This window comes from Rhinatrema bivittatum, chromosome 1 (assembly GCF_901001135.1).
Source record: "Rhinatrema bivittatum chromosome 1, aRhiBiv1.1, whole genome shotgun sequence".
Classification (NCBI taxonomy): Eukaryota; Metazoa; Chordata; class Amphibia; order Gymnophiona; family Rhinatrematidae; genus Rhinatrema; species Rhinatrema bivittatum.
The window spans coordinates 137,226,531-137,253,792 of record NC_042615.1 but is presented as its reverse complement, the minus strand read 5'-3'; the positions used below and the strand labels follow the sequence as shown (position 1 = coordinate 137,253,792).

Here is a 27,262-nt window from a genome sequence, read left to right as displayed (position 1 = left end):
CTAGCCTGGTCCTCTCTTTAGTTTCCTCAGATAGCCATACCTGGGAACTCTCCACGTTTGGCCTGGAGACTCTGGAATTCTGATCGAATTCCAGGTCTCTGGGCCAGCACCTGAAAAATCTGGGTACCCTGCTGCAGAAGGCTGGAAGAAAAAATGGCTGGAGCAGTGCAGGCCCGAAGGAGGAGGAGCATCAGGAGCCATGCCACAGGAGGGGGCTGTGCAAAAGAAGCAAATGAGCAAGATGTAGCTCCTCCCCCATGGGGAACAAGGAACTGCAGATGCCAGAAGAGCAGCAAACAGGAGCGTCGGGCCATTCAGGGAAATTGAAACAAGGGCAGAGCGGACCCAAAGCTGCAGGAGGAGGAGGAAGTGGAGAATTTAGGATCGAGGTTAGAAGAGGGTTTGAGAGTACATGTGTGTGTGAAAGAGGGAGAGAAGTGAATGAGTATGCGTGTGTGTGTGTGTATGCATGGGTGTGTGTGAAAAAGGGAGAGGAGTGAGTGTGGATGGGTGTGGAAAAGGGAGAAGAGTGATTGAATGTGTGTGTGTGTGAGTACATGCTAGAGGAGAGAAGTGTGTGTGTGTGTGTGTGTGTGTATGTGAGAAAGTGCATGTGTGTGGACAAGAGAGAGAAATGAGTGCATGAGAATGAACATGTATGTGTGTGAGTGATCATGTGAATGTGCTAGTGTGAGCGAGAGAGAGTTTGTGCGCATGCTTCTACCACCTCCTCCCCATGTGACAATTTCAGGGTGATAGGAAATCAAAAGTTCCCAGGTATGAAAAAAGTTACTCACAAGAATGTCCTACTCAGCTCAAAGAAAAATCCTTCTGGTGCAGCATCAGGATTCTCCGAGCCCCCAAACAAGTTCCCTCTGGCACAGTTTGGCTTCCTGGTCCATAAAAGTTCCTGCCTCAGTTAAGTGCAGATTTTATCTTTTAAATTCCAAACTCCAGGCTGTATTGCATTCTCTGCTTCTCCTCTGCTTTCAGACCTCTGGGGATTTTTAAGGGAAGAGCCATGCACTCCTGCTGCTCCCTTCTGAGATCCTGGGTAAGGATCTGAGCTCCATCCAAGTGTCTTTCCTCACAATCTGAAACAGCCCCAGACTCAGGAGAGTCAGGGTCTTTTATCAATTCTGCCTCACAACCAAACCCCTCAGGGGATGCACCCCGTTGCCTGTCAAGAAGGCAGGTTACACCTCCTGACACACAGCTGACCCAGGGCTCTGAAATATTCCAATACTGGTTCAAGATTAACCTTTTGCCCCATGCACATCCTGTGCACTTCCAACTGATGTTGACACACTGCTTACAACCCCTCGAGGCTCCCATAAAGAGGAAACCTGCATTTTTGCCATTAAACCTTTCAGCACCTTTAACCTCTATGCATTTTCTGTGGCATAGGCGCCACACTAGCTAATCAGCAGATCTTTGAATGAATATAATAGTGTCTTCCTTTTTGCCTAACTTGAAATTATGGGACAGTTCTTTAGGGTGGAAAATAAGAGCTCCCATACTGAGGCAGATTGAAGTTTCGCTGAAACCCAGGATCCAGTCTCCCATAGCGGCAATTAGCAGGTTCTCAAGGAAAGTAAACTAGAAAGAGGGCTTATGCAGGAATCATTTGTTTCCAAAATAGCATAAAAGAAATGCTCAAGCTCTGCTTTAGACAGTTTTGGACAGCTATCTTTGAGCTGGGATGGTGGTTAAGAAATGTTTTAAATAAATATAAGTGGACAAGTTGCATACTCCCTTGATCATTTGTGGATTTTTGCTGAAACGTCCTAAGCTAAGCTCCTGGACACTGTCACCAAGACTGTTCCGCCCTGGGGTGTGGATTTAGAGAATGGGAGGGAGGCTAAACCTCCAGGGCCCAAGGTTGCAGGGGGAAAACGTCTCTCTTTCCAGTTATACTCAAAATGTATGAATTGCTGCAATGTCTCAATGCCAGTAACCACATTGGACAGTTGAGTGGGATATTCCAATAATAAAGTGTTGTGCTGCCGGACGAGGATGTGGACCCTTTGCCCGAGGGGGAGTTGGCGCTACCTGAGGAAGAGGACCCCCGCAGGTCCCCACCGTCGGGAGGCGAGGCCAAGCTGACGCAGGGGCCGGCTGGAGCTTCACCAATACCAGCCCCATTCCCCGCAGGTTGAGCCTTTGGGTGCGTAGGGCTGGCTGGTCTTAGGTGGGCCCTCGTGAAGACGGTGGATTCACAGTCGGAAGAGTCGTCCGAAATCAGTCCAGGATCGGAAGCCAGAGGATCGCCGATAGTCAATCCGAGGTCAAAGCCAGAAGAATCACCAAAAGCCAGTCCGAGGTCAGAAGCCAGAGAGTCGCCAATAGCCAGTCCGCGGTTGAAGCCAGAAGAATCACCGAAAACCAGTCTGAGGTCAGAAGCCAGAAGATCCATCCGATGGAACCAAAGGACGGGAGCTGGAGCAGGAACGGAACTAGGAAGGCAGGATCAGGACCAACACAGCTCAGGACTCCAACACGAGGAGCAGACTCATTGCCAAATTGTTGGAGGGACATTTGCTAATGGATTATATAGTGGAGAGCTTCTTACTTTGGTGTGGGGGGGAGGGGGGCTGGCGGCAACTTCCTGCCATGGACCCTTTAAATTTTAGCAGAAGGCGCGCCTAGAGCAGGAAGCAGCTGGGGATGGAGCCGGTGACGTCCTGTACGCCGGAGGCCCTGCACCGGCATCTGGAGTGACAGGGACCCTCCGGCCTCGGCGGCCCACCATGAGTACAACATAAAGTTTACTGTAACAAATCTTCAGTGGTTGTCATCTGGCACCAGTACACTGTCTCAAGGTTATATCCAATCCCTATCCACAGTCATACTCCTATTTTTCTGGATGAGTGTCCTCCCAAGTGGCTGGCACTATGAAAACCTCTCTTTCCCGGGTTTGGACAGCATAACAGGGGGGATCCATATCCACATACTTGGGAACTCTCTGGATTTGGCCCAGAGACTCTGGAATTCTGAATGAATTGCCAGTCTCCAGGCCAACACCTGAAAACTCTGGGTGCCCTGTTGCAGAAGGGCAGATGAAAAATGGTCTGGAGCAGGGCAGATTTGAGGAAGGAGGAGCATGCCTCAGGAAGATGACAAAGAGAGTGATGAGCAGGAGTGATGACCTCCCCTGCAGGAAACAAGAAACTACAGATGCAGGAGTAGGAGCAAGAGTGTACTCCGCACACTGAAAAGAAAACAAGGGCAGAATGGCCCAATGCTGCAGGAGGAGGAGGAAGTGGAGCGCATGTTCCGTGGGCTTGGGGAAAGAGGAGGTGCCAATGGCTAATGAGAATTGAGGTGAGAAGACAGAATGAGAGTGCATGTGTGTGGAAGAAAGAGAGAAGTGTATGAGTGTATGTATTTATGAGTGTATGGAAAAGGGAGAGGAGTGAGTGAGCATGAATATATATATGGAAGAGAAGTGAGTGTGTGTGTGTGGAAAATAGGAATGAGTGCATGTATGTGTGTGGAAGGAGAAAAGTGAGTGAGTGTGCATGTATGTTTGTGGAAGAGAGTGAGTGGGTATGTGTGCAAAAAACGGAGAGGAGTGAGTGCATGTGTGTCTTAGTGCATGTATGTGTGTGGAAGAAGGAGAAAAGTGAGTGTGCATAAGTGTGTGGACAAGAGAAAGAAGTTAGTGATTGTGTAAGGATGAGCATGTGTGTGTGTGAGTGAACAAGTACATGTGCTAGGGTGTGAGAAAGTTTGTGCGCATGCTGCTACCACCCTTCCCCCACGATAATCTCAGGGTGACAGGAGATCAAAAGTTCCCAGGTATGCCTTACCAGAATGGATCTCCCTTCTTTAGATGAAGAGAAATACCTGAATTCACAAATGCTCCTCCAAAGTCCCATCCACTTAGTCCTCTCTGTTCCTGGGCAGAGACTCTAATGAGGGCCTCCAACTGAACTCCTTGCCCACTCCCCACTCTCCTTTCTGATGTTGAAAAGGGCTCTGTCAATTTGACAGTTCTGATGTGCAGCAAATAGATGAAATCCTCACTCCTTTCTTCCAGACAGGAAGAATGTGCAAAACTTACTCCCAACACATAAAAAATCACACAAAAATCTTATTAAAAAAAACAAAACAGGCAAACTTCTCATGTGCTAAGGATGGGAATAACAGATCTTCTTTTTCCTTGACCTACTCCAGGCAGGGGGAAATAACCAGAAATCCAAAAATAACTCTCCAAAACAATTACTGACACAACTGAGACAACTCCTTCCAGACCAGATGAATACTGAACAGGGATGTGTCTCTCTCTTTCTCTTAGGTATCTGACCATGGGGACCTAGGTTTGGAGACTTGGAGAACTCCAAAAACTTCACTCTCCTCCTTCAACACCCAACTAAAAGTATCATACTGTTCTAAGCTTCCACCTGCGGTTATGTTGGTGTAACCCACTTTGGTAAAAAAGACAATGACACTGAAGAACTGCCAATTGGGTGCTGTCTCTTTAAGGGCTGTAAACCCACAGCCCAGCTGTAGTCAGTTTGGGGCATCTGCAAACAGACCATTGCTTCCTGAGCAAGAGGGAGGAAGTTCTCTGCTCTGCCCTGAAACTAAAGAAAATTGTCTGTTTTAATTAAGGATCCATGCTGTGAATGATTAGTCAATTAAAACTGCCAGAGACTGAGGGTTCCCTTTGTAAGGAGGGTTCAGCCCTTAGGACTAGAAGAAGGGCTGATGTCATCTCCCGCCCTTCAGCATTCAAACAGCTTCACAGTAGGACACAAGCTGGGACTTTGAACTAAATGCAAAGACTGTGTAAAAGATTGGCAATAGCTGCTGAATTATCACCAGTTGAAATCTTTGAGCAATATTTCATGTCAAAGCTACTACAGTGTGCATGTGTTGGGAAGTGAGCAGAATGATTAAGTCTGCTAATTATTCAGTAAAGTTTAATACTGTTATATGCTAATGCGGTGTGTAACTTCATTACTGGTGCCGGGCTATCAGTTAAACTTCAGGTCTCTACAGCCTTAACCTTGTATAGTCTGATTAACCCTCAAGTAATAAACTTCAAGAAACCAGTGTCACACATATATTACAAGGTTACAAAATAAATTGGCACTTCAACGTGGGGCTGTAGCTTTTTTTGACCGGGAACTGAGTAACTCAACATCATTAGTGAAGCGAATACAGAAATGTTTTAATGCAATAGTGAAAATGGAGTATTATACATTTTATGAATGCATTCCTGATAGATCAGTCATTTTAGGTTCTGTAAGCCCTGCAATGTCTATTGTTGCGCTGCGATGGTGGAGAGCGCTAGGGGGCGCTCCCAATTGCGGGATAAGTGCTGTGTGCCCCTGCGGTGAGATGAACCTCATCTGAGAATGGAATTCTGAAGAGACGACTTGGCACTTGGAACTGAAGACGAGGACTTAGACATTGAAGAAACGGAGGTAAGAGCAAGGAGCTCTGAGGACCCAGACACAGTTCAGGGGAGAGCTCGGAGATGGGACTCGGAGCCAGGTACCCAGAGACGAAACTCTGAGCCAGAACACTGAGGTGGGACTCAGTGAAGGAAGGTTAAAAGCCAGGAACCTCAAGAGACTTGCACAGCCATGGAGACATTGGAGACAAAGGACGTGAAGACAAGGAAGACTGAAGACATCACAGGAACATGGATGAGGGATCAAAGATGGAGGTCCAATGGAGCAGAACAAGGAGTCCAAGGGAGGACTGCTCCAAGGAAGCTCGCTCCTTGCCAAGGCGAGGTTAAATGGCAACTGAGCCCTCTTGTAGGGCTGGACAGGAACACCAAACAGGCAAGGCCAGAGGGATCACTCCCTCACTGGCCCTTTAAATCTAGACTGGAGGAGCGGCCCCATGCCTAAGGAGGAACAGGAAGAGGCAGTGTTGCGCCCGGTCGCAGACGGCGGCGACCGCTCTGCCTTACCTCTTTTATTCCTCTCTCTTCTCCTTGGGCAAGATGGCTGCCTCCAGTGCCGAGTGACTCAGCATCTCCAGAGGAGCATGAGCGTTCCAGTCAACCATGCTCACTCCTGTGGCCTCCTAAGGTGCGCGCGCACATCTCCTGCGCTCAAATATACGTCATGGTGGGAACCTCAGGGGCGTCCCCACCGCATGATGTCAGTACCTCTAGGTATATCTAGCCTCCACTTCCGATACCAAATTGAGTTAGCAAAGACTTCAGTTTAAGCTGCTCTGACCGCTCTAAGCTGTACACTTAGACGCTGCTTCGCTCCAAGGGCCTCGCTCCACAGAAGCTCTAGACACCTGCTCCTCGGGGGTCTCTCACTTCCAGCTTCCCTTCGGGATTTCCACTAACTAAGACAACCGCTCCTCGGGGGTCTTTCTCTCCCTTCTACCTTCCAGGATATTGGACTTCAGGTACTCGCTCCTCGAGGGCCTACCTTCCAAGTATCCTGCACCACGGACCTTCGGTCCTCTATACCACCACCAGGAAGTCATCTCTATTCCTGTGAGTACCTCTACGATCCGGTGCTCCAACTCCATCCACCAGCCGCGGCATTGCTGGACTGTGGGCACTGCCTATTGTATCATCTGGGTGAGATTCTACATTTGGGGCCTGTTGAACGTATTGGCACTTCACAGAAGTCAGTGCCTACCTGTCTACATCATCTGTTACAGCAGTACAATAAAGCCTCCATCCATTCTGTGTCTGTTCCTTGACGTTCAGCCTATCACTGTGGTTCCCCACGGGGCTCCTCCCCATGGGCGGAGTCATCACCACAGTGACCAAGAGTCCACAATGCCACAAACACAACAGGCAGTGCAGGACCAAGGACAGCAGCCCTGCAGACGCTGATGAGGGGAGGAGCCGGAACAGGCCTCAACTAGGCCAGATGTTGGAAGCGGCAGTGTCAGTGGCCCCACGCTGTGCTCGGAATTCCGGAGGCAGCGGCTGCTGCAAGAAAAGGCTGGAGGCGGCTCCTGCCGCAACAGAGCACGTCGGCACGGCCCGCCGGGCCAAGGAGCAACATGGTCGGTCCAGGGGTGGCTCCAGGCCGCGGAAAAGGCCCCGGCTTCTGTGGCCTCTGGGCCGTGAAGGTAAGAGGTGGCTCATGGCTCCAGCCATGGGCCGCATCGCAATATCTATGGCAAGTGTTCAAAATGTTTTAAGCTCAGCATGTATAGTTACAAAACTACAACATTTACGGGCTGAGTCATCTGATCAGGTTTTGTGTGAATTTGAAGACCCCCTTTCTGTACTCATTTTAGAAGGGTTGTATATTGGTGAGGAATTGGACAGGAGGTGGACAGTTAAATCAGTTCTGAATGAGACAATATCAGAACATAAGTAAGGCATGCGCTGACTCACTCGTGAGTGACATACTCGTAGACATAACAGATTGATTTCAAGATGAGTTAGTTCATTTAGCTGACAGCCATAAAACTGATATTAAAGATCTGAGAAAGAGAACATCTGCTCGTATAACTGGGGGTTTGGGGTCACTAGTGGAAGGAGCAATTGATGTGAGGCAGTCACCTCAGGGTGTGCTACCGACTTCAGCTAAAGGCCAGCAGGAGGTTCCCAGATGGTGGGATACTACACTAACTCAACTTTCTGCGACAACCAGTTCTCCTCAATATTCTACTCCATCAGTCTCCATTCCTGCAGATGTTTCAAAGATTATAGTGGAGCACATGATCAAAACTCCCAAGGAAGGGGCAGAGTTGAATCATACTTACCACAAAATTAAAATTTTCTCTGGGAATGTCCCTAAACCTAGTAATGAAGGAGATTATGAAACCTGGTGTATTCAGATTAAGCAATTATTGCAGGACCCAGACATCACTGCAGGTACTAAAAAAAGAAAATATGAAAGTCTCCTCCCTCCAGCTTTAAATGTTGCCTCTTATATGTGTAAAAGTGCCACAGCAGAGCAGTGCTTAGAGGAGCTGGATAAGGCATACGACAATCTAACTAGTGGGGAGGAACTGTTCTTCCAATTCATAGAAACTCACCAGAATGCCAGAGAAAAACCTTCAGATTATTTGAGAAGGCTTCAGGTTCTGTTGCAGAGGGTTTTGGAGTGGGGAGTCCTTTAGACTTGCCCCTGATAGGCAATTACTGCAACAGTTTGTATGGGGATGCTGGGAAGAGACTCTGATTACCTGGTTGCATCTGAGAGACTTATTAGAGAGCCAGTCTGAGAGGCTTCCGCGATTCTCTGAGCTGCTATTTAAAATCAGAGCAATTGAGGAGGAGAGAAACATGAAAGAATCCAGAAGGATATGTCATTTGGGAACTACGCAGATTAAACCTGTAAGCAGAACTTGTACAGCAAATGACATAAGTATTGCTAAGTATGTGATGCCAGAGGCGAGTGAGTTTAAAATGGAACCTGAGTCAAGAATATTTTCAGGAGAGAAAGGTGATGCTTTGCCCGCTCCATTAGTCACTCACTGTAGAACTGCCACCCTGGAAGTGGTGAATAACTCTGCTGCAAACAACATGATGCAAAAAAATCCTTGGGTAAAGACAATACCCTCAAAGGGTAGACACTATTCCAGGGTAGTGTCATTCTGCTATAACTGTGGAGAGGATGGCCACATGATGGGAAGATGCACCAATCCTGTGAATGCTGTTCTAGTTCAACAGAAACTGCATGGGAGATTTGAAGGGAAAAAGTGCTTTTGTGAGGGACAGACAAGAGCACCAGATGAAAATTAGCAAGATCCTAAAAAGGAAACATCAAATAATTATACCCTGCCAAGTCCACTGCCAGATGATGTTTTAAAACATCTTGAGGGAAAAGTTTGCTCTGCACAGCTTATTTAGATGGTGAGCAGTGCCCTTGTTTAGTGGACACTGGCTCTCAAGTGACATGTATAGCACAAACTTTCTATGAGAAATATTTATCACATCGGAAGTTGCAATCTCTAGAAGATCTACTTTGCATTACAGGTGCAGGAGGCCAACCTGTCCCTTTCTGGGATATATTGAAGTTGAAATACAGTTTCCCAAGGAGGCCTGTGGAAGTGGAAACAAATACTCTGTTCTTGCCATGGTTTGTCCTGATCAAAAGAACAAAACTTTGCCTCTGATAGTAGGGACAAACATTCTTAAACACCTAGTATATAACTGTGAAGAAATGGCTGGCCCAAACTACATTAAGAAGCTAGCCATGAAAAAGGATTGGGTGACTATATATCAGATGTATGTTTCTCATCCGAGTTCCAGTCAGAAATTCACCAGGCCTTGATGGCCAGATTGACCAGCACCAGACCAATAGTGGTTGCAAAGAATGCGGCCAAGGAAGTGGAATACATCTTGAGGATGCCCAAACAGGTACAAAGCTTGCCAATGTTGCTTAAGGCTACAGAAGAAAATCCCCTCCCTGGAGGTTTACTGGTACAACCCCAACTTATCAGAACTGGCACTAAGTCACATGTAAAAGCCAAGATATTATTGAAGAATGTATTGGATCGTAGCATCAGGTTGCCTCCCAGGGGGATGTTAGGTAAAGGTGAACCAGTTAATCTGGTAAGGCTCATGAGTGCTACAGACTTAACCAATAAGGATGAAGCTACACCAGGAACTGTTAGAGGTGGTGACATGGAGTCTAAGAAAGTGCCACTAGACTTCGGGGACTCTCCCATATCTGAAGAATTTAAACAGCATATAGAAAGAAGAATTAATCAGGAGGTAAAAGGAGCCTTCTCCTGTCATGACCTTGATGTTGGCTGATTCCCAGGGATAACACACAAGATTACTCTCATGGATCCAACTCCATTCAAGGAGCACACACGACATGTATATCCAGCTGATTTTGAAGATCTCAGGTAGCACCTGAAAGAATTATTAGCCATAGGAGTGGTTGAAGAATCTGATAGCCCTTATGCCTTACCTGTGATATTGGTCAGGAAGAAAAATGGCACTTTGAGGATGGTTGCTGACTATTGTAAGTTGTACAACAAAACAAGAAAGGACTCCTATCCGTTGCCTCAAATTGAAAAGACATTTGCTCTTCTGTCAGGCAGTAAGTGGTTCTCAGTGTTGGATCTTAAGAGTGGATATTATCAAATCGAGGTGAAAGAGATGGACAGGCCCAAAACTGCATTCACCACACCCTTTGGAAACTGGCAGTTCAAGAGAATGGCACAAGGATTGACAAATGTACCAGTAAGTTTTCAGAGAATGATAGAGAAAGTAATGGCTGACTTTAATCTACATGAAGTTGTGGCCTTCCTAGATGATCTTATAATATTCTCTGACACATTGAAGCAGCATGAGGAATGGTTGATGAGGGTGTTACGACTTTTGAAATGTGGATTGAAGCTCTCAGCACCTAAATGCAAATTCTTCCAGAAGTCAGTGAAGTGAAGGCTAGATGGGCTGTTTGGGCAGACTAGATGGGCCGTTTGGTCTTCTTCTGCCGTCATTTCTATGTTTCTATGTAAGTACTTGGGTCATCATATCTCCAAGGAGAGGATACTCCCCAATGAAGAGAAAATTTCAGTCATTACCAAATGGCCGCAACCTAAGAACATTCGAGAGCTGCGATCTTTCTTGGGATTTGCGGGCTATTAACGAAGATTCGTGAGTCAATACTCATGCTTCGTGAAGCCACTCAATAACCTGTTGTTAGGATTATCAAACAGTCGAGGGGATAAGAAAGGAGCTCGAATCCAAAGTCAGCAGCCATTAGATGTTCAATGGACCTCAGAATGTCAGACAGCATTCGAAATTATAAAGGAGAAACTCATGGTTGCTCCTGTATTGGCTTTTGCAGATTGGAAGCTACCCTACATGCTGCATATGGATGCCAGCACTACAGGGCTAGGAGGTGCACTTTACCAAGTTCAAGGAGGAAAGCTGCGAGTGATTTCCTATGCCAGTTGTGGACTCACTAAAAGTGAACGTAACTACCCCTTCCACAAATTGGAGTTCTTGGCCCTTAAATGGGCAGTCTGCAAAAAATTTCATGATTATCTATATGGGGCAGAGTTTAAAGTAGTGACAGATAACAATCCTCTAACATATTTTCTGACAACTGCTAAGCTGGATGCTACAGGTCATTGATGATTGGCATCCCTTTCATTGTACAACTTTGACATTGGCTACAAATCTGGCAAGACCAACATAGATGCTGATGGGCTGTCAAGGAGGCCACATGACCCTGTAGAGAATGATGAAGAGTTCTCGAAATATGAGGAACGGGTTGCCAAAATGTTATCTCAGGTGAAGATGGATCAAGAAGATATGGATATTCTATCTAAAGTGGTATGTAAAGCAGCATTCCAAAAACATGACGTGACTGCCTTGACACATGTCTCAGAAGATTTGAGAGATGGTGGCATACCCATGACACATCATTCTACTCCCAAATCTGGGTGCGACTCTGATGCCTTGGTGGAACTCTTGCCTGCTGGAGGAGATTCTATTCCCGATGATTGTGACATTCCAGACCCGTGGCCTAGACAGCCTACCCTACCTGGGTCTACTCTAAGCGATTGGAGAGTGATTCAGATGGAGGACCCTTGTTTATCTCAGATCATAATGATGCTGGAGATGGATGAAAAACCGGCAGATCGAGACATGAGTCAGGAGCATTCAGAAGTGAAACTATTCTTCAGATGAAGAATAGGCAAAAACTATCAGGTCTATCCTGTAAAGTGCGGCCGCGTTTACCCTGCTCCTAAGCCGCGTTCTACTCACTTTCCGGCCGCGTTATTATTATTATTATTATTTGAATTTCTTATATACCGGCATTCGCGATGGGAGTCGCATCATGCCGGTTTACAAATAACAGGGTGTGATAAAAGGATAAATACTTTAAAAAACTTAGAACATTAACATGTGATAGAAGAATAAAGTAGCAGTTACAATAAAACAGGGATAAAATGTAAACTTGGAATGTAGAGAAGGCGAGAGAAAGATTAACAATGAGATAAAAGATAATAACCAAGGTAAATAAAAACCTGCCAATTTAAATGAGAAGAACATTACGGAGTTGTCAAAGGTTGTTGAATACCCTGACGGGAGATCTTAATTGCTTGAGTTGGGAGTAGGTTTAGTTGGTTATCCCTTCCTGCGATCCCGAATCCACTTTAACCTACTCCTACCGCGTCCTAAAATCCCCGGCCAACCCGTTCCGCACGCGGCATGTATATTGCATGCAAACGAGCGAATTAGCTATTCCCTAGCATCCCGTAACCCGCGCCCCGACTATCGCTATCTTTCCCTGCTGTTTTGTCACAGGTTTAACCTGCTAACTTACCGCCTACCCTTACCCCTGCGGTAGAGGCAGGGGTAAGGGTAGGTGGCAAGCTTTCCCCCAGCCCCCGCTCACCTGCCCCGGCCGCGATCATGGGTGCCGGTCTCTGGGGCAGCCCCAGTCCTCTCCCTCCTCCCGAAGCAAAAAAAAAAAAAAAGCGAAAAAAACGCAAAAGCAAAAAGTAAGTCGCTTCGCCGCTTCACTGTTAGTCTCTTCTTCCCTCCTCCCGGAGCAAGGCTGCTTTTCGCGCCCTGCTCCGGGAGGAGGGGAGAAGAGACTGACAGCGGCGAAGCAACTTACTTTTTGCATCCCCAATCGGAGCTCTCCTGCCTCCCGCTAGCAACTTACTTTTTTTGCAGCTGTCCGGCCATCTGGAAGAAGGTATCGCGGCTCCCCTGCCTCCCGGAGGCGAAGATGGATGCCAGCACAGGGGAAAGCGGCCCCTGTGCATGCAATTGGCTGCTCAAGACGTGACGTCACATACCGTGATGCCAAACGTCGTGACGTCACGTCTTGAGCAGCCAATTGCATGCACAGGGGCCGCTTTCCCCCGTGCTGGCATCCATCTTCGCCTCCGGGAGGCAGGGGAGCCGCGATACCTTCTTCCTGATGGCCGGACGGCTGCAAAAAAAGTAAGTCGCCAGCGGGAGGCAGGAGATGTTGGATTCGTGGACCCTTGGACCGATCGGAACCAGATGGTGAGTCGCTGAGTGAGGTAGCAGCGGAAGCCCCGATCGGAAGGCGGCCAGAACCGAGTTCTGAGTGGCTGAAGTGGAACCCCGGAAAGCCCTATGCGACCAAGGGCTGTGGCAAGGACGGACGAAGCGGGGAAGCTGGTACGATGGTGAGAGGATCTTCGCCCTGGAAGCCGAGCCTCCCCCGAGAGGAGCTCGTAGGAGTTCGGCCGCTGGGACTTAGGAGATTCACCCTGGAAGCCGGCGTCCCCCCAGGAGGAGCCTGTAGGGACCCGGCCGCTGGGACTTAGGAGAGCCCGCGGGGGCGGAGTCAGATGGAGTCCTAGGTAGTCGCTCACCGGTCCTGAGTCGTCGTAAGCCAGTCCGAGGTCCAAAGCCAGAGGGAACACCGTAAGCCGCACCGGGTCGGAAGCCAAGAGTCGTCGTAATCCAGTCCAGAGTCAGAAGCCGAGAAACACAGGAAGCCAGTCTGAGATCAGGAAACACAGGAACCACAAGGGAACAGGAACGCAGCAACTGAAGACAGGGTAAACCTGGGAACCTCGTTGCAAGGCGACGTTCAGGTCCGGCTGCAGGGCTTAAGTACCCTGGAGGCGTCTGACATCATCAGGGGCGTCCCCAAGGCTTTCCCGCGCTGGCCCCTTTAAATAATCGAGAGAGACGCGCGCGTGCGTCTAGGGGGGCGGGGCTTAGCGCCGCGAGGCGCCGGCTGCTCCGGCGAGGCAGGGAAGTGGCAGTAGAAGCGGCTGTAGGCCCGGGCAAGCTGGGGGAACGCCGGGCCTGCGGTCGCCGGCGTCCCCGGGGCCCTGGGGAGCGCGGAACCCGCGCCAACCCGCGAGCCGGTGAGTGGTGATTCCGGGGGCGGCCCGGAATCGCAACAGTACCCCCCCCTCTTACGCCCCCTCCCGGGAGGCCGTGGTTTATCCGGATGGGCCAAATGAAATTGATGAAGGAGCGCTTTGTCGAGTATGTGGGCGGAGGGCTCCCACGAGTTCTCTTCAGGGCCATAACCCTCCCAGGACAGGAGGTATTCCCACCGATGACGGTGGAACCGGACATCCAGCACCTCTTTAACCGTGTAGGTGGTATCAGGATCTGAGGAAACCTCGGAGGGCTCTGGCGGAGATGGCCGGAATCGGGAGAGCACCAGTGGCTTGAGGAGGGACACATGGAAGACATCATGGATCTTGAGCGTGGATGGCAGGCGCAGTCTGTAGGATACAGCCCCAATGCGTTCGGCCACCGGGAAAGGTCCAATGTAACACGGCGCTAGTCTCATGGACGGAGTCCGCAATTGGATGTGTTTAGTGCTTAGCCATACCCTCGTCCCGGGTAGGAAGACCGGAGCGGGCCGTCGAGCCCTACCTGCATAAGCCTTAAAGCGGGTGGCTGTCCTGCGAAGTTTTTCCTGAGTAGCAAGCCAGAGGCGTTGGAGCTGACTGGCTGTTAGTTGTGCCGCCGGGGAGGTAACCTGCACTGGTAATGGCAATGGAGGTCTAGGCACCCTCCCATAAACTAGCTGGAAGGGAGGCTGTAGTGTAGCGGAGTGCTTGTGGCGATTATAGGAGAATTCCGCCCAGGGGATGAGAGAGGCCCAGTTGTCTTGAAGCTCATCTACAAAAGCTCTGAGGAAGGTCTTTAGGGAGCGGTTAGTTCGTTCCACCTGTCCGTTACCCTGGGGGTGGAATGCCGTGGTAAAATCCAGTTGTACCCCGAATTTCCTGCATAACGCCCTCCAGTACTTGGCTGTGAATTGCGGGCCTCGATCTGAGGCGATGTGCGACGGTAGTCCATGCAATCGAAAAATATGCTGAACAAATAGATCAGCCAGCTCGGGGGCCGTAGGTAGCTTGGGAAGAGGGACGAAGTGAGCCATCTTCGAAAACCGATCAACGGTGACCCAAATCACGGTTTTCCCCTCAGAGAGCGGCAAGTCCACCACAAAATCTGTGGATAAGTGGGACCACGGTTCCGTGGGAATAGGGAGTGGCTGGAGCAGGCCCCAGGGGCGGCCCGGAAGTGGCTTTTGTTGAGCGCATGTGGGGCAGGACTGGACATAGTGCCGAACATCCTCCCTCACTCTTGGCCACCAGTAGAACTCTGTGAGCAAGTCAAGGGTTCGGGTAACTCCGGGGTGACCCGCCGTCAGGGAGTCGTGTGCCCATGCCAGGACTTTTCTCCGGGAACGAGCCGGAACCACCGTCTTCCCTTCGGGGCCCAGTTCCGTGGCTGCCAGTAGCACTTTAGCTGGATCTAGAATGTATTGAGGAGTCTCCACCCCATCTTCAACCTCGGTGGTGTGGGAGAGGGCATCCACCCGAACATTCTTGGCTGCGGGTCGGTAGCGAAGCGAGAAGTCGAACAGACTAAAAAAGAGAGACCACCGGGCCTGCCGAGGGTTGAGCCTCTGTGCATGTGACAAATACTGTAAATTCTTGTGGTCGGTGTACACTAGGACCGGATGTTGAGCTCCCTCCAGCCACTGGCGCCACTCCTCAAAGGCCAACTTTATGGCCAGTAATTCTTTGTCCCCAATCCCGTAGTTCTTCTCTGCCGGCGAGAACTTGCGGGAGAAGTATGAGCAAGGCCAGGTTTTGCCTGTCGGGGAGGTTTGGAGCAGCACCGCCCCTACCACGACATCCGAGGCATCCACCTCCACGATAAACTGACGCTGAGGATCTGGATGACGGAGACAGGTGTCCTGTAAGAAGGCCTCCTTGAGATCTTGGAAGTCCTGTGTAGCAGCGGGGGGCCAGTTTCGCGCATCCGCGCCCTTCCGTGTGAGGACCGTCAGGGGGGCCACCAGGCTGGAGTAATGCGGGATGAACTGTCGGTAGAAATTAGCGAATCCTAAGAATCGTTGGAGTGCTTTCACCCCCGACAGCTGTGGCCAGGTCCTGATGGCGCTCACTTTGTCGGGGTCCATACGGAAGCCAGTGGAGAAGACAATATACCCCAGGAATGGCAGCGACTCCTGTTCGAACTGGCATTTTTCTAGTTTGGCGTATAAACGATTCTCCCTTAGTTTCAGTAGAACTTGGCGCACATGTTGCCGATGTGCCTCGAGGTCCTGAGAATATATCAGTACATCGTCTAAATATACGATGACGGAAGTGTATAAGAAGTCACGGAGCACCTCGTTCATCAGGTTTTGGAATACCGCGGGGGCGTTGCAGAGGCCAAAAGGCATGACCATTTATTCATAATGGCCGTCCCTGGTATTAAAAGCGGTCTTCCACTCGTCCCCAGGGCGCACGCGAACGAGGTTATAAGCGCCTCGGAGGTCCAATTTAGTGAAGACGCGAGCGCCTTGGAGGCGGTCCAGCAGCTCCGGGATCAGGGGCAACGGATAACGATCTTGACGAGTGATCTGGTTCAAGCCCCGATAATCTATACAGGGGCGAAGAGACCCATCTTTCTTTCCCACGAAGAAAAACCCGGCTCCGGCCGGGGATTTAGATGGCCTGATGAAACCCCGATCCAAGTTCTCCTTTATATAGGCTGACATAGCTTGAGTTTCCGGCAGAGACAGGGGATAGAGACCCTCCCACGGGGCGGCGTGGTTCCTGGCAACAAGTTGATTGCACAATCAAAGGGTCGGTGCTCCGGGAGTAATTCTGCCTTTTCCTTAGAGAAGACATCCTGAAAGGCACGATACTGTGGTGGTACCGTTAACGGGGTTGTGAGGAGCGGAATTGTTCGCAGCAGGCGTGTGGGAAGGCAATGACGGTGGCACGCAGAACTCCAGGAAGTGATCTGAAGGGATCTCCAATCGATCACTGGTGAATGTTCCCTCAGCCAAGGTAGACCCAGGATGACTGGATGGATAGATTTTTCGAGTATCAGAAATGAGATCTCCTCCTGGCGGAGGGCCCCGACCAGAAGCTGCAGAGGAGCAGTGCGAGTGGAAATGGTTCCAGGCAGAGGGTTCCCCTGAATGGAAGAAACACGCATGGGCGGTTCTTGGGGGCAAACGCCGAGCTGGAGTACTAGTTCTCGGAGGATGAAATTCCCTCCGGAGCCTGAATCGACTAAGGCTAGGGTATCGAACCCTCCTCCAGGAATACATAAACATACCGGGACGGTACATGGGGAGTTGGAAGAAATGTTGCCTAGAGTCAACTCCCCGCTGAGCTCTAGGTTCGGCCGTTTCCCGGACGCTCGGTACAACGTGCTATGAAATGCCCCTGGGTCCCGCAATACAGGCACAGTCCTTGAGAGCGTCGGCGCCTCTGTTCCTCGGCCGAGAGAGGGCCCCTACCCAGTTGCATGGGTTCTTCGGGTGGAAGAGCGGCTGCCGAAGGTGGGGTGCCTCGAACTCGAGGTGGCGTGGTTCGACGGGCAGCGTGCCCCTGGCCTGACCTCCGCTCACGAAAACGGCGCTGGATGCGCCGGTCCACGCGTCCAGCCAGTTCTATGAGTTCCTGTAAGTCATCCGGGAGGTCTCGGGCCGCGAGTTCATCCTGGAGCCGAGAGGATAGGCCCTCCAGGAATATCCCGTGTAAACTGTCCTCTCCCCAGGCTAACTCAGTAGCCAGGGTCTGGAATTCCATAGCAAATTCCTCTAGAGGGCGATTGCCTTGTCTCAGCTGAAGGAGCTCGGAGGCCGCAGTGGAGGCCCGGGATGGTTCGTCGAATATCCTCCGAAAGGCTTTGACGAATTGCACAAGATTATTGAATCGGGAGTCTTGGCGCTCCCAAAGGGAGGAAGCCCAAGCCAAGGGTTTCCCGTCCAGGAGCGAGATAATGTAGGTCGTCTTAGACCGATCCGTGATGAACTGGGCTGGCAAGAGATCGAAGCGGATATAGCAGTGGTTGAGAAAGCCCCGACACGCCTTCAGATTCCCCGAGTATCTAGGGGGTGCTGGCATCTGTACCGGGGCAGGGAAACCCGGGTTGACCTGAGACGTGGATGCTGCGGGGCGAGTTGCGGACGTCCCCTCTACCCGATCCGCCAGGCGTTGAACGGCCGACATCAACGTGTCGAGGCAGGATTGCTGTTGCTGCAGCTTCTGGGCTATGCCTGGGATAGCTTTCAGACCGGCAAGATCCGCCGGGTCCATGGCCTTGCAATCTGTTGGATTCGTGGACCCTTGGACCGATCGGAACCAGATGGTGAGTCGCTGAGTGAGGTAGCAGCGGAAGCCCCGATCGGAAGGCGGCCAGAACCGAGTTCTGAGTGGCTGAAGTGGAACCCCGGAAAGCCCTATGCGACCAAGGACTGTGGCAAGGACGGACGAAGAGGGGAAGCTGGTACGATGGTGAGAGGATCTTCGCCCTGGAAGCCGAGCCTCCCCCGAGAGGAGCTCGTAGGAGTTCGGCCACTGGGACTTAGGAGATTCACCCTGGAAGCCGGCGTCCCCTCAGGAGGAGCCCGTAGGGACCCGGCCGCTGGGACTTAGGAGAGCCCGCGGGGGCGGAGTCAGATGGAGTCCTAGGTAGTCGCTCACCGGTCCTGAGTCGTCGTAAGCCAGTCCGAGGTCCAAAGCCAGAGGGAACACCGTAAGCCGCGCCGGGTCGGAAGCCAAGAGTCGTCGTAATCCAGTCCAGAGTCAGAAGCCGAGAAACACAGGAAGCCAGTCCGAGATCAGGAAACACAGGAACCACAAGGGAACAGGAACGCAGCAACTGAAGACAGGGTAAACCTGGGAACCTCGTTGCAAGGCGACGTTCAGGTCCGGCTGCAGGGCTTAAGTACCCTGGAGGCGTCTGACATCATCAGGGGCGTCCCCAAGGCTTTCCCGCGCTGGCCCCTTTAAATAATCGAGAGAGACGCGTGCGTGCGTCTAGGGGGCGGGGCTTAGCGCCGCGAGGCGCCGGCTGCTCCGGCGAGGCAGGGAAGTGGCAGTAGAAGCGGCTGTAGGCCCGGGCGAGCTGGGGGAATGCCGGGCCTGCGGTCGCCGGCGTCCCCGGGGCCCTGGGGAGCGCGGAACCCGCGCCAACCCGCGAGCCGGTGAGTGGCGATTCCGGGGGCGGCCCGGAATCGCAACAGGAGAGGTCTGATTGGGGATGCAAAAAGTAAGTTGCTTCGCCGCTGTCAGTCTCTTCTCCCCTCCTCCCGGAGCAGGGCGCAAAAAGCAGCCTTGCTCCGGGAGGAGGGAAGAAGAGACACTGACAGTGAAGCGGCGAAGCGACTTATTTTTTGTTTTTACGTTTTTTTCGCTTTTTTTTTTTTTTGCTTCGGGAGGAGGGGAGAGGTATCTATCATTTCAAATGACATTTGAAATGACAGATACCAGCGTGGCGTGAAGCGTTAGGCCCGCGCACCCAGGATACTGTGTAGGCGCTCTATCCAGTAAAATGGGTTGCGCGGGCCTAACGCTTCACAGACCCTTCTTAGACGCGGTTTTCATTTGCATAAAATTATTGTTCAGGATCGAGCGGTAGGTGAGCTGCACTGTGCATGCGGCAACCGCGGGTGCCGTGGGCACTAACACAGCTCTTCCTACCGCTCGGTACTGGATAGACCTGTATGTCTTTAAGACGGTGTGCTCTTCAGAAAAGTGATGAGGAATGAAGAGCCATATCAGCAACTTGTAATCCCAAAGACATATCGTCAGAGAGCACTGGAAGTGGGACATGATGAGACTGGTCACCTGGGCTGTGAACGAACTTTGGATTTAGCACGTGCATGATTTTATTAGCCAAGAATGGCACAGGGAGTGGAGCAGTGGGTGAAGGCTTGTGAAATATATGTGCGGAGAAAAGCTAGAGCAGAAAAGGCAGCTCTCTTGGTAAACATAAAAGCTTATGCTCCCATGGAACTAGTTTGCATTGATTTTCTCACCCTGGAGCCCGACAACAAGGACACACGAAATATCCTAGTAGTCACAGATGATTTTACTAAGTATATTCAAGCATATCCCACTTGAGATCAAACTGCAAGAACTGTTACTGTTACCTTGTGGGAAAATTTAATCTGCCACTATGGATTTCTAAAACGAATCCATAGTGACCAAGGAGCCAATTTTGAATCTGAACTCATCTCGGAGCTATGCAAAATAACAGGCACAAAATCCAGAACCACTCCATACCACCATTGGGGAAATCCAATGGAACGCTTCAATAGAACCTTAATAGATATGCTGGATACATTAGAAGATAAGCATAAAGAACACTGGAGAAAATATGTTCGCCCACTTGTGCATGCCTATAATTGTACTCGCAATGACAGCACTGGAACTTCTCCATTCTTTCTCATGTTTGGGAGAGAAGCATGGCTTCCAATAGACCTATGCTTTGGCATCAGTCCAGTGGGCCACAATGCTAAGACCTATCACCAGTATGTGAAAGAGTTACATCAGAGGCTAAAGTATGCCTATAAACTAGCTACTCAGGAAGCCGAGAAGCACCAATTAGCCAACAAACGCAGATAGTATGCAAAAGTGATGCCATCCTCAGTAGAAGAGGGTGATAAGAGTACTGGTTAAAAATATTAAGTTGAGAGGAAAACATTATCTTGCTGATCGATGGGAACCCTCATTGTACATTGTTGTGAAACAAATTGAAGAACTACTAGTTTATGTGGTAAGGCCAGAAACAGGGAATGGGCCAGAAAGGAAGTTGCATAGAGATCTACTGCACCCCTGTGGATTCATTTCTGGAAGGGAGGAGAGCAATATCACTCATGAATCATCCAGTATCAACAAGCAACTGGGGATAAGGCAGAGGAATGAAGCTGATGATAGTAAGGATGACTATATCATGGAGTGCGGAAATCCAGATCGAGTAGAAATGGAAGGGAGTACATGTACTGGTGAAACTTGGCTAAGTGGAGAATTAGATCCTAATGCAAAGGAGTTTCATCAAGAATCATGGGGAAGAGACCCTGTGGTACCTATCATTCTAGCATCCCATGATAACTCATGTGATTGGAACAGTGTACATCCTCTTTGGAAGGGGAAAGGATTTTAAACAAATCAGTAGATAAAGCAGAGTTACCACCATGACCCCAAAGACTGCGGAGAGCGAGAAAATTGCCTAGCAGATTTGATGGTTTTGAAGTGCAATTGCCCAAAGGGGTATATGTTCACAGCATGATAAGACAACCATACTCAGAGGACCCACTTGAAGTGTGTACAATTATGCAACTATTAAATAATATGATGCAGGAGCAATTGAGCAAGCACTTAAGCTATTGAGCAGAGCTTAAGTACCTGTCGGGGACATCAGGTTTTAAGGGGGGACCATGTAATCCAATTTAGTAAAAAAAGACAATGACACTGAAGAACTGCCAATTGGGTGCTGTCTCTTTAAGGGCTGTAAACACACAGCAGAGCTGTAGTCAGTTTGGGGCATGTGCAAACAGATCATTGCTTCCTGAGCAAGAGGGAGGAAGTTCTCTGCTCTGCCCTGAAACTAAAGAAAATTGTCTATTTTAATTAAGGATCCATGCTGTGAAGGATTAGTAATTTGAATTGCCAGAGACTGAGGTTTCCCTTTCAGCTTTTAGGACCAGAAGAAGGGCTGATGTCATCTCCCGCCCTTCAGCATTCAAACAGCTTCACAGTAGGACACAAGCTGGGACTTTGAACTAAATGCAAAGACTGTGTAAAAGATTGGCAATAGCTGCTGAATTATCACCAGTTGAAATCTTTGAGCAATATTTCATGTCTAAGCTACTACAGTGTGCATGTTTTGTGGAGTGAGCAAAATGATTAAGTCTGCTAATTATTCAGAAAAGTTTAATGCTGTTATATGCTAATGCGGTGTGTAACTTCATTATTGGTGCTGGGCTATCAGTTAAACTGCAGGTCTCTACAGCCTTAACCTTGCATAGTCTGGTTAACCCTCAAGTAATAAACTACAAGAAACCAGTGTCATACATATATTACAAGATTGCACAGGCAGGAGACACCATCCCCCCAGCATCCTTTGAAGAAATGCTGGTTGCAAATGGTATAGTTCTTCCTCATTCCCTACCATTAGGGATGTGAATCGTTTTTCTGACGATTGAAAATATCGGAAGATATTTTCAAACTCGTCAGAATTCGGGGGCCCCCCGAACCTGATAGGAAAACCCCACAGAATTTTTCATGGGGTTCTCTTATCGTTTTTGGGGTGGGTGGGAAGAAAGGACATTTAAAAATAAACCCCAAATCCACCCCGACCCTTTAAATTTAATTATTTTGCATCCCCCCCCCCAAAAAAATTTTAAAGTACATGGTGGTCCAGCGGGGGTCCCGGGAGCAATCTCCCGCTCTCGGGCAATCGTCTGCCAGTAATCCAAATGGCGCCGATGGCCCTTTGCCCTTAGCATGTGACAGGGTATCCGTGCCATTGGCAGGCCCCTGTCACATGTGACCCGCTCCATCGGGTCTTTAGTATTTTCTAGAATCTATGACTGTGACAGATTTTCATACCTTTTTAGGTATGATTCAGGACTTATTTTTGTCTGATTATAATTATATTATGTGTTTACATAATATTGTTGAGACTGTGGTTTCTATGAAACTTGATGTGTTGTGTTTTCTTTTGTCATTTTGTTTTTTTAATGATATTATATATGTATGTTGTAAATCGCCTAGACCTTTTTGTGTTAGGCGTTTAATAAGTTTTAATAAATGGAAATGGAAGGTGTTGGGCCTAGGCCTTGGTGACAGGACTCAACCTTGGGCTGAGCCCCAGAATTGGGCCTAGGTCTAGACCCAGGTTTCGGTGACAGGACCTGACCTTGGCATCAGGCCTGGGCCTAAGTTTCAGCGATGGGACCTGGTATTAGGTTTGTTCCTATTGTAAAGGTGCAGGCCTAGGTCAGGCCAATTACTGGGTCCGGTCCGAAGTTGGGTCCCACTGCTGAGGCCCGAGCCTAGGCCTAAACTTGATGCAAGATCCAAGCCTGAGGCCATATCCCATCACTGAAGCCCAGACTTGATGCTGACTATGAGCTAGACCTAGGCCTGATGCCATGGCCAGGCCTCAGGCCTAGTCCCATTATCAAGGCCCAAGCTTAGTTCCATGCCCAGAGGCCCAGGACCAAGACGTTCTCATCTTTCTTCTTTTGTCAATGAAAAATGATGCATCTGCCTGAAGGACATGCTGCAGTGACGCTATTGTAGCGCTTTCCTCCTACATAGACGGTGCCATTTTGATGTACGGCTGTTTAAATGTTCTGCTGTGCATCAAAATGGCACTGTGTGTTCTAGCCTCAGCAACAGGACCAGGCCCAGAGTTAGGCCTAGTTGACTGGACCTGGCTCAAGCCCATTTGTCCTCTTACAGTGAAGACAGTGGGACTCATTGGCTTCAATGGAAAATGAAAAAGCAAATGAAACGAACAAATACAAATTTTGTTTTCATTTGTGATGAACCTAATGAATGACTGTGACCTACAAAATGAATGAACAAACTGATACAATATTTTTGGTTCTGCACATTCCTAATACAAACATAGAAATATGATGGCAGAAAAAAAAACCATTCAGCTTATCTAGCCTGCCCATCCACACTAACTATTCACCTTTAAATTCTCTACCATTCCCTCAGAAATCTTCCATGTTTATATCATGTATTAATGAATTCAAATACTGTTGTCTCCACTACTTCCATGAGAAGGCTGTTCCATGCATCCCCTCTCTGTGAAGAAATATTTCCTTGGATTACTCCTGAGTCTACCCCCTTTCACCCTCATCTCATCTCATCTGTTGTGTGTCCCAGCTGCGGCAGGCCCGTGACCAAGATACTTTCCTCCGGTGCCCGGCTCCCGGACTTGGCCCTTCCTCACTGGCAGGGGTGGGCAGCCGCCTGCGCTCCTGTACCCCCGCTGCCTCCTCGGGCACTCCCAGCTGCTCCACGGATCCCTCCGGCTCCCGGCAGGTCTCCCCACATATGTCGCGGGGAGATGCCGCCGTCCAGCTTCTTGCCTCCTCCTAGGTGCACGCATGTGTCCTGTCGGCCTTTAAAGAGGCCATGGCGGGAAACTAACCTGTGGACCCGGATGACATCATCGGGCCCTGCTACTTAAGGCAGGGACCTGCTACTCACTCCTTGGCTTGACAACAGTTCTCCACGCTAGTCATGTGCTTCGTTGCCCATTCCTGTTCTTGACTTCATTCCTGGTTCCTGTTCCTGACTCCGTTCCTGGTTCCTACCTATCCTCTACCTTGGAGTGATTTCTGGCTTTGACCCTTGCTTCGTTGGACCATGCTCAGTACTAACTACTGGCTTTGACCCTTGCTTCGTTGGATTATGCTCAGGACTGACTATTGGCTTTGACCCTTGCTTTGTTGGACTACGCTCAGGACTGACTTTTGGCTTTGACTCTTGCTTCGTTGAACCTCGCTCAGGACTGATTACTGGCTTTGACCCTTGCTCCACTGTACCTTGCCTGGTTCTGCTGCCTGCCCCGACTCCAGCCTGTTCCTGACCTCGCCTCTGGACTTGGCCTTGTTAGGCTTCGGCCTTCTACTGCCCAGGCATCACCTATCCTTGCACTCTGATCCGTCTTTGCCTCCCGGGGCTCTGGACTCCTGCCTCATCCGGACCTGTCTAGATCCCTCCGATACCTCTGCTGGTCCCTGGCTGCCTATTTCTAACATCTACTGGGAGTCACCTGATGGAGGCCCTCCTAAGACCAGTGGGCCTGGCACCCAAGGGCTCAACCTGCAGGGAACGAGGGCTGGTATTGGCGAAGCTCCAGTTGGCATTCATCTCCTGGTCTGCTCCACCTCCTGATGGTGGGGACCCGTGGAGCTTGCCCTATGGGTAACATCAACCCCCACCTCGGGCCAAGTGTCCACCACCAGCGAAACATCATCTTTTGAAAGAGGATCATCTCCTCTCAATGGAAACCTTGTATTTAAATATCTCTATCATGTCTCTCCTATCCCACCTTTCCTCTGGTATACATATTTAGATTTTTAAGTCTGTTCCCATATGCGTTAGAATGAAGACCTCTAACACTAAATTTTATCTTCCAGACCATTCATTGATGTTCGCTAGATCCCTTCTCATGTTTTCCACACTTTCCTGGGTGTCAACCCTGTTGCAGATTTTGATATCATCAGCAAAAAGAAAAACCTTTCCTGAGAATCCTTCCACCATGTTATTCATGAAAATGTTGAAAAGAACCAATCCAAGGATCAATTGCTGTGGCACACCACTAGTAATGCCCGTCTCTTCAGTGTTCATGCCATTTACCACTACTCTTTTGTTGCCTCCTATTCAGCCAGTTTCTAATCAAGTTAGTCATTTTAGGGTGCTCAGTTTATGTATGTTGCCTATGCAGAGCCATGTCAAAGACTGTATTGAAATTCAAGTGCACTACATCTAACACTACAATTCAAGAAATCCTTAAAAACATATTTGTTTCAGAATGCTTTCAAAATTACAACTACTATACACTAATCTCTTCATTTACACAACCTGGAAATTCCCCTCCTATTAATCCTTATGTATATTTTGAAAAATACCTTCCCTAAACTCCTCTTCCCCTGACATTTGCAGTGGCTACAAGTTGACACCTGATTATTGTTTTGATATATTTACTTTTTTTTATAAATTACTAATTTTATTTTATGAGATTTATGTACATTTTTAGCTATTACTTATTTTATTTTATGATTTATATTTTTATAAACCGTTTTGACTAAACTTTGTTTGTAAAAGCAGTATAAAAACACGTCTAAATAGATAAATAAATAAAATAAACACTATCCCTGATCCAATTCTCTGGTCACCTAATCAAAGGAATTGATCAGATTTGTCTGACAAGACCTACTTCTGGTAAAACCATGTTGTTTCGGATCTTGCAATCCATTGAATTCCAGAAACGTCACTATCCCTCTATTTCAGCAATGATTCCATTAATTTGCTCATCACAAAAGTCAGACGAAGTGGCTTGTCGTTCTCAGCCTCTTTCATACATCCACTTTTGTGAATAGGAACCACATCTGCTTGTCTCCAGTCTTCCAGAACTATTGGAGACTCTAAAGAAGCCATATAAAAAAGCTGCCAGAACATCTCTAAGTTCCTTTAATATCCTCAGATATATCCCACCTGGCCTAATAGCTTTATCCATTTTAAGTTTAGTTTGTTCTGCACAAAAACACTTTTCTGAAAATTTAGTGAGGTTTTACTTCACATCCAATCCTATTTGTTTTCATTTTATGTGGTCCTGATCCTGATTCTTCCACAGTGAACACTAAACAGAAATATTTGTTTAGTAATTTCACTTCTTCCTTGTCTGCTGCTACATATTCCTTCTCTTCACATCTGAGTCTCACAATGCCACTTTTGCACTTCCTCCTATCACAACTTCTTTTAGCTTTTCCAGATATTTGTCACCTGTTTTGCTCTTTCTGCAATCTTTTGTAATTTATGAATACTAACCTTTTTTCTTTACCTTTTCAGCTACTTCTTTAGAAAAAAATAGCAGTCTCTTTTCCTTTATTTACTTTCTTGACAAATGTTTAGTTGACCTTATATTACATTCAAATAATTTGCTTATATTGTGTACAAAAAAAACAAACAAATTTTAAAATTGCACAATTAACTAAAAGAAAGAGGAAGTCTCACCAGGCTGAATTGCAGTTTGCTCATCACCTCTGCCATACCCTAGAAAGAGAAGAAAAGATGTCTATGAAACAGCTATCTGAAGCAGAGTAAAGAGAAGTAACTGCCTTGTCTGAAATCAGTCAGCTATACTTTCAGTACTTTCCAACTTTTCCTTTATTTGAGAAGTGTTAGTTGTTTAACTTGAGCATGCTATTTGTTTCATAAAAGTCAGTGTCATTTTAAATATTTACTAAAACAAGCCATAAAAGTGCACATGGTAATATCTTTGGATATAGGCATTTCTCTTTTAAATAAACAATAAAATAAAAATGCATATCTACTATTAATCAACTATATATTATGTTTAAATATCTGAATACAATTTTATACAGTAATATAATAATATAGAGGTCCATATGCAGTAGGCTGGTTAGTGAGTAAGTTATCTGGCTAAAGTTAGCCAGATAACTTGTCCCATATATTCAGCAGGAGAAACATCCCACTGCATATATTAGTCTAAAGTTATCTGGCTACATATGTTTGAATATAGCCAATTTAGCTTTTCATATTATCTGGCCACACAAGGTTGGAAATCTTTAGATCTGCTCGGAAGCAGGTTTAAAGTTATCCAGCTAATCTAGCCAAATATATCTGATATTCAGCTATGTTAGCTGGATATCTCAGCTCCTTCCTCGAATGCTCCTGAAATGTCCTTTTATATGGCTAAATTAAAGCTGTATAAGTGGTTGTCCGGCTATAATTAGCTGGATAAGTGACTGAATATGCCAGATCAACCATTTAGACAGATAACTTGTGAGTTATCTGAACCCCC

The 27,262-nt window shown here is 48.3% G+C and overlaps 1 protein-coding gene across 1 annotated transcript in view; it reads right to left on the bottom strand.

Annotated features, from left to right (window-relative positions):
* LOC115083518 (cyclic nucleotide-binding domain-containing protein 2-like) overlaps positions 1-27,262 on the bottom strand; it is a 316,705-nt gene that overhangs the window by 25,143 nt on the left and 264,300 nt on the right. Inside the window, exon 16 of the mRNA XM_029587398.1 lies at positions 26,452-26,490. Within this exon, the coding sequence (XP_029443258.1) occupies positions 26,452-26,490 (39 nt within the window). The remainder of the gene's footprint in view (positions 1-26,451; positions 26,491-27,262) is intronic.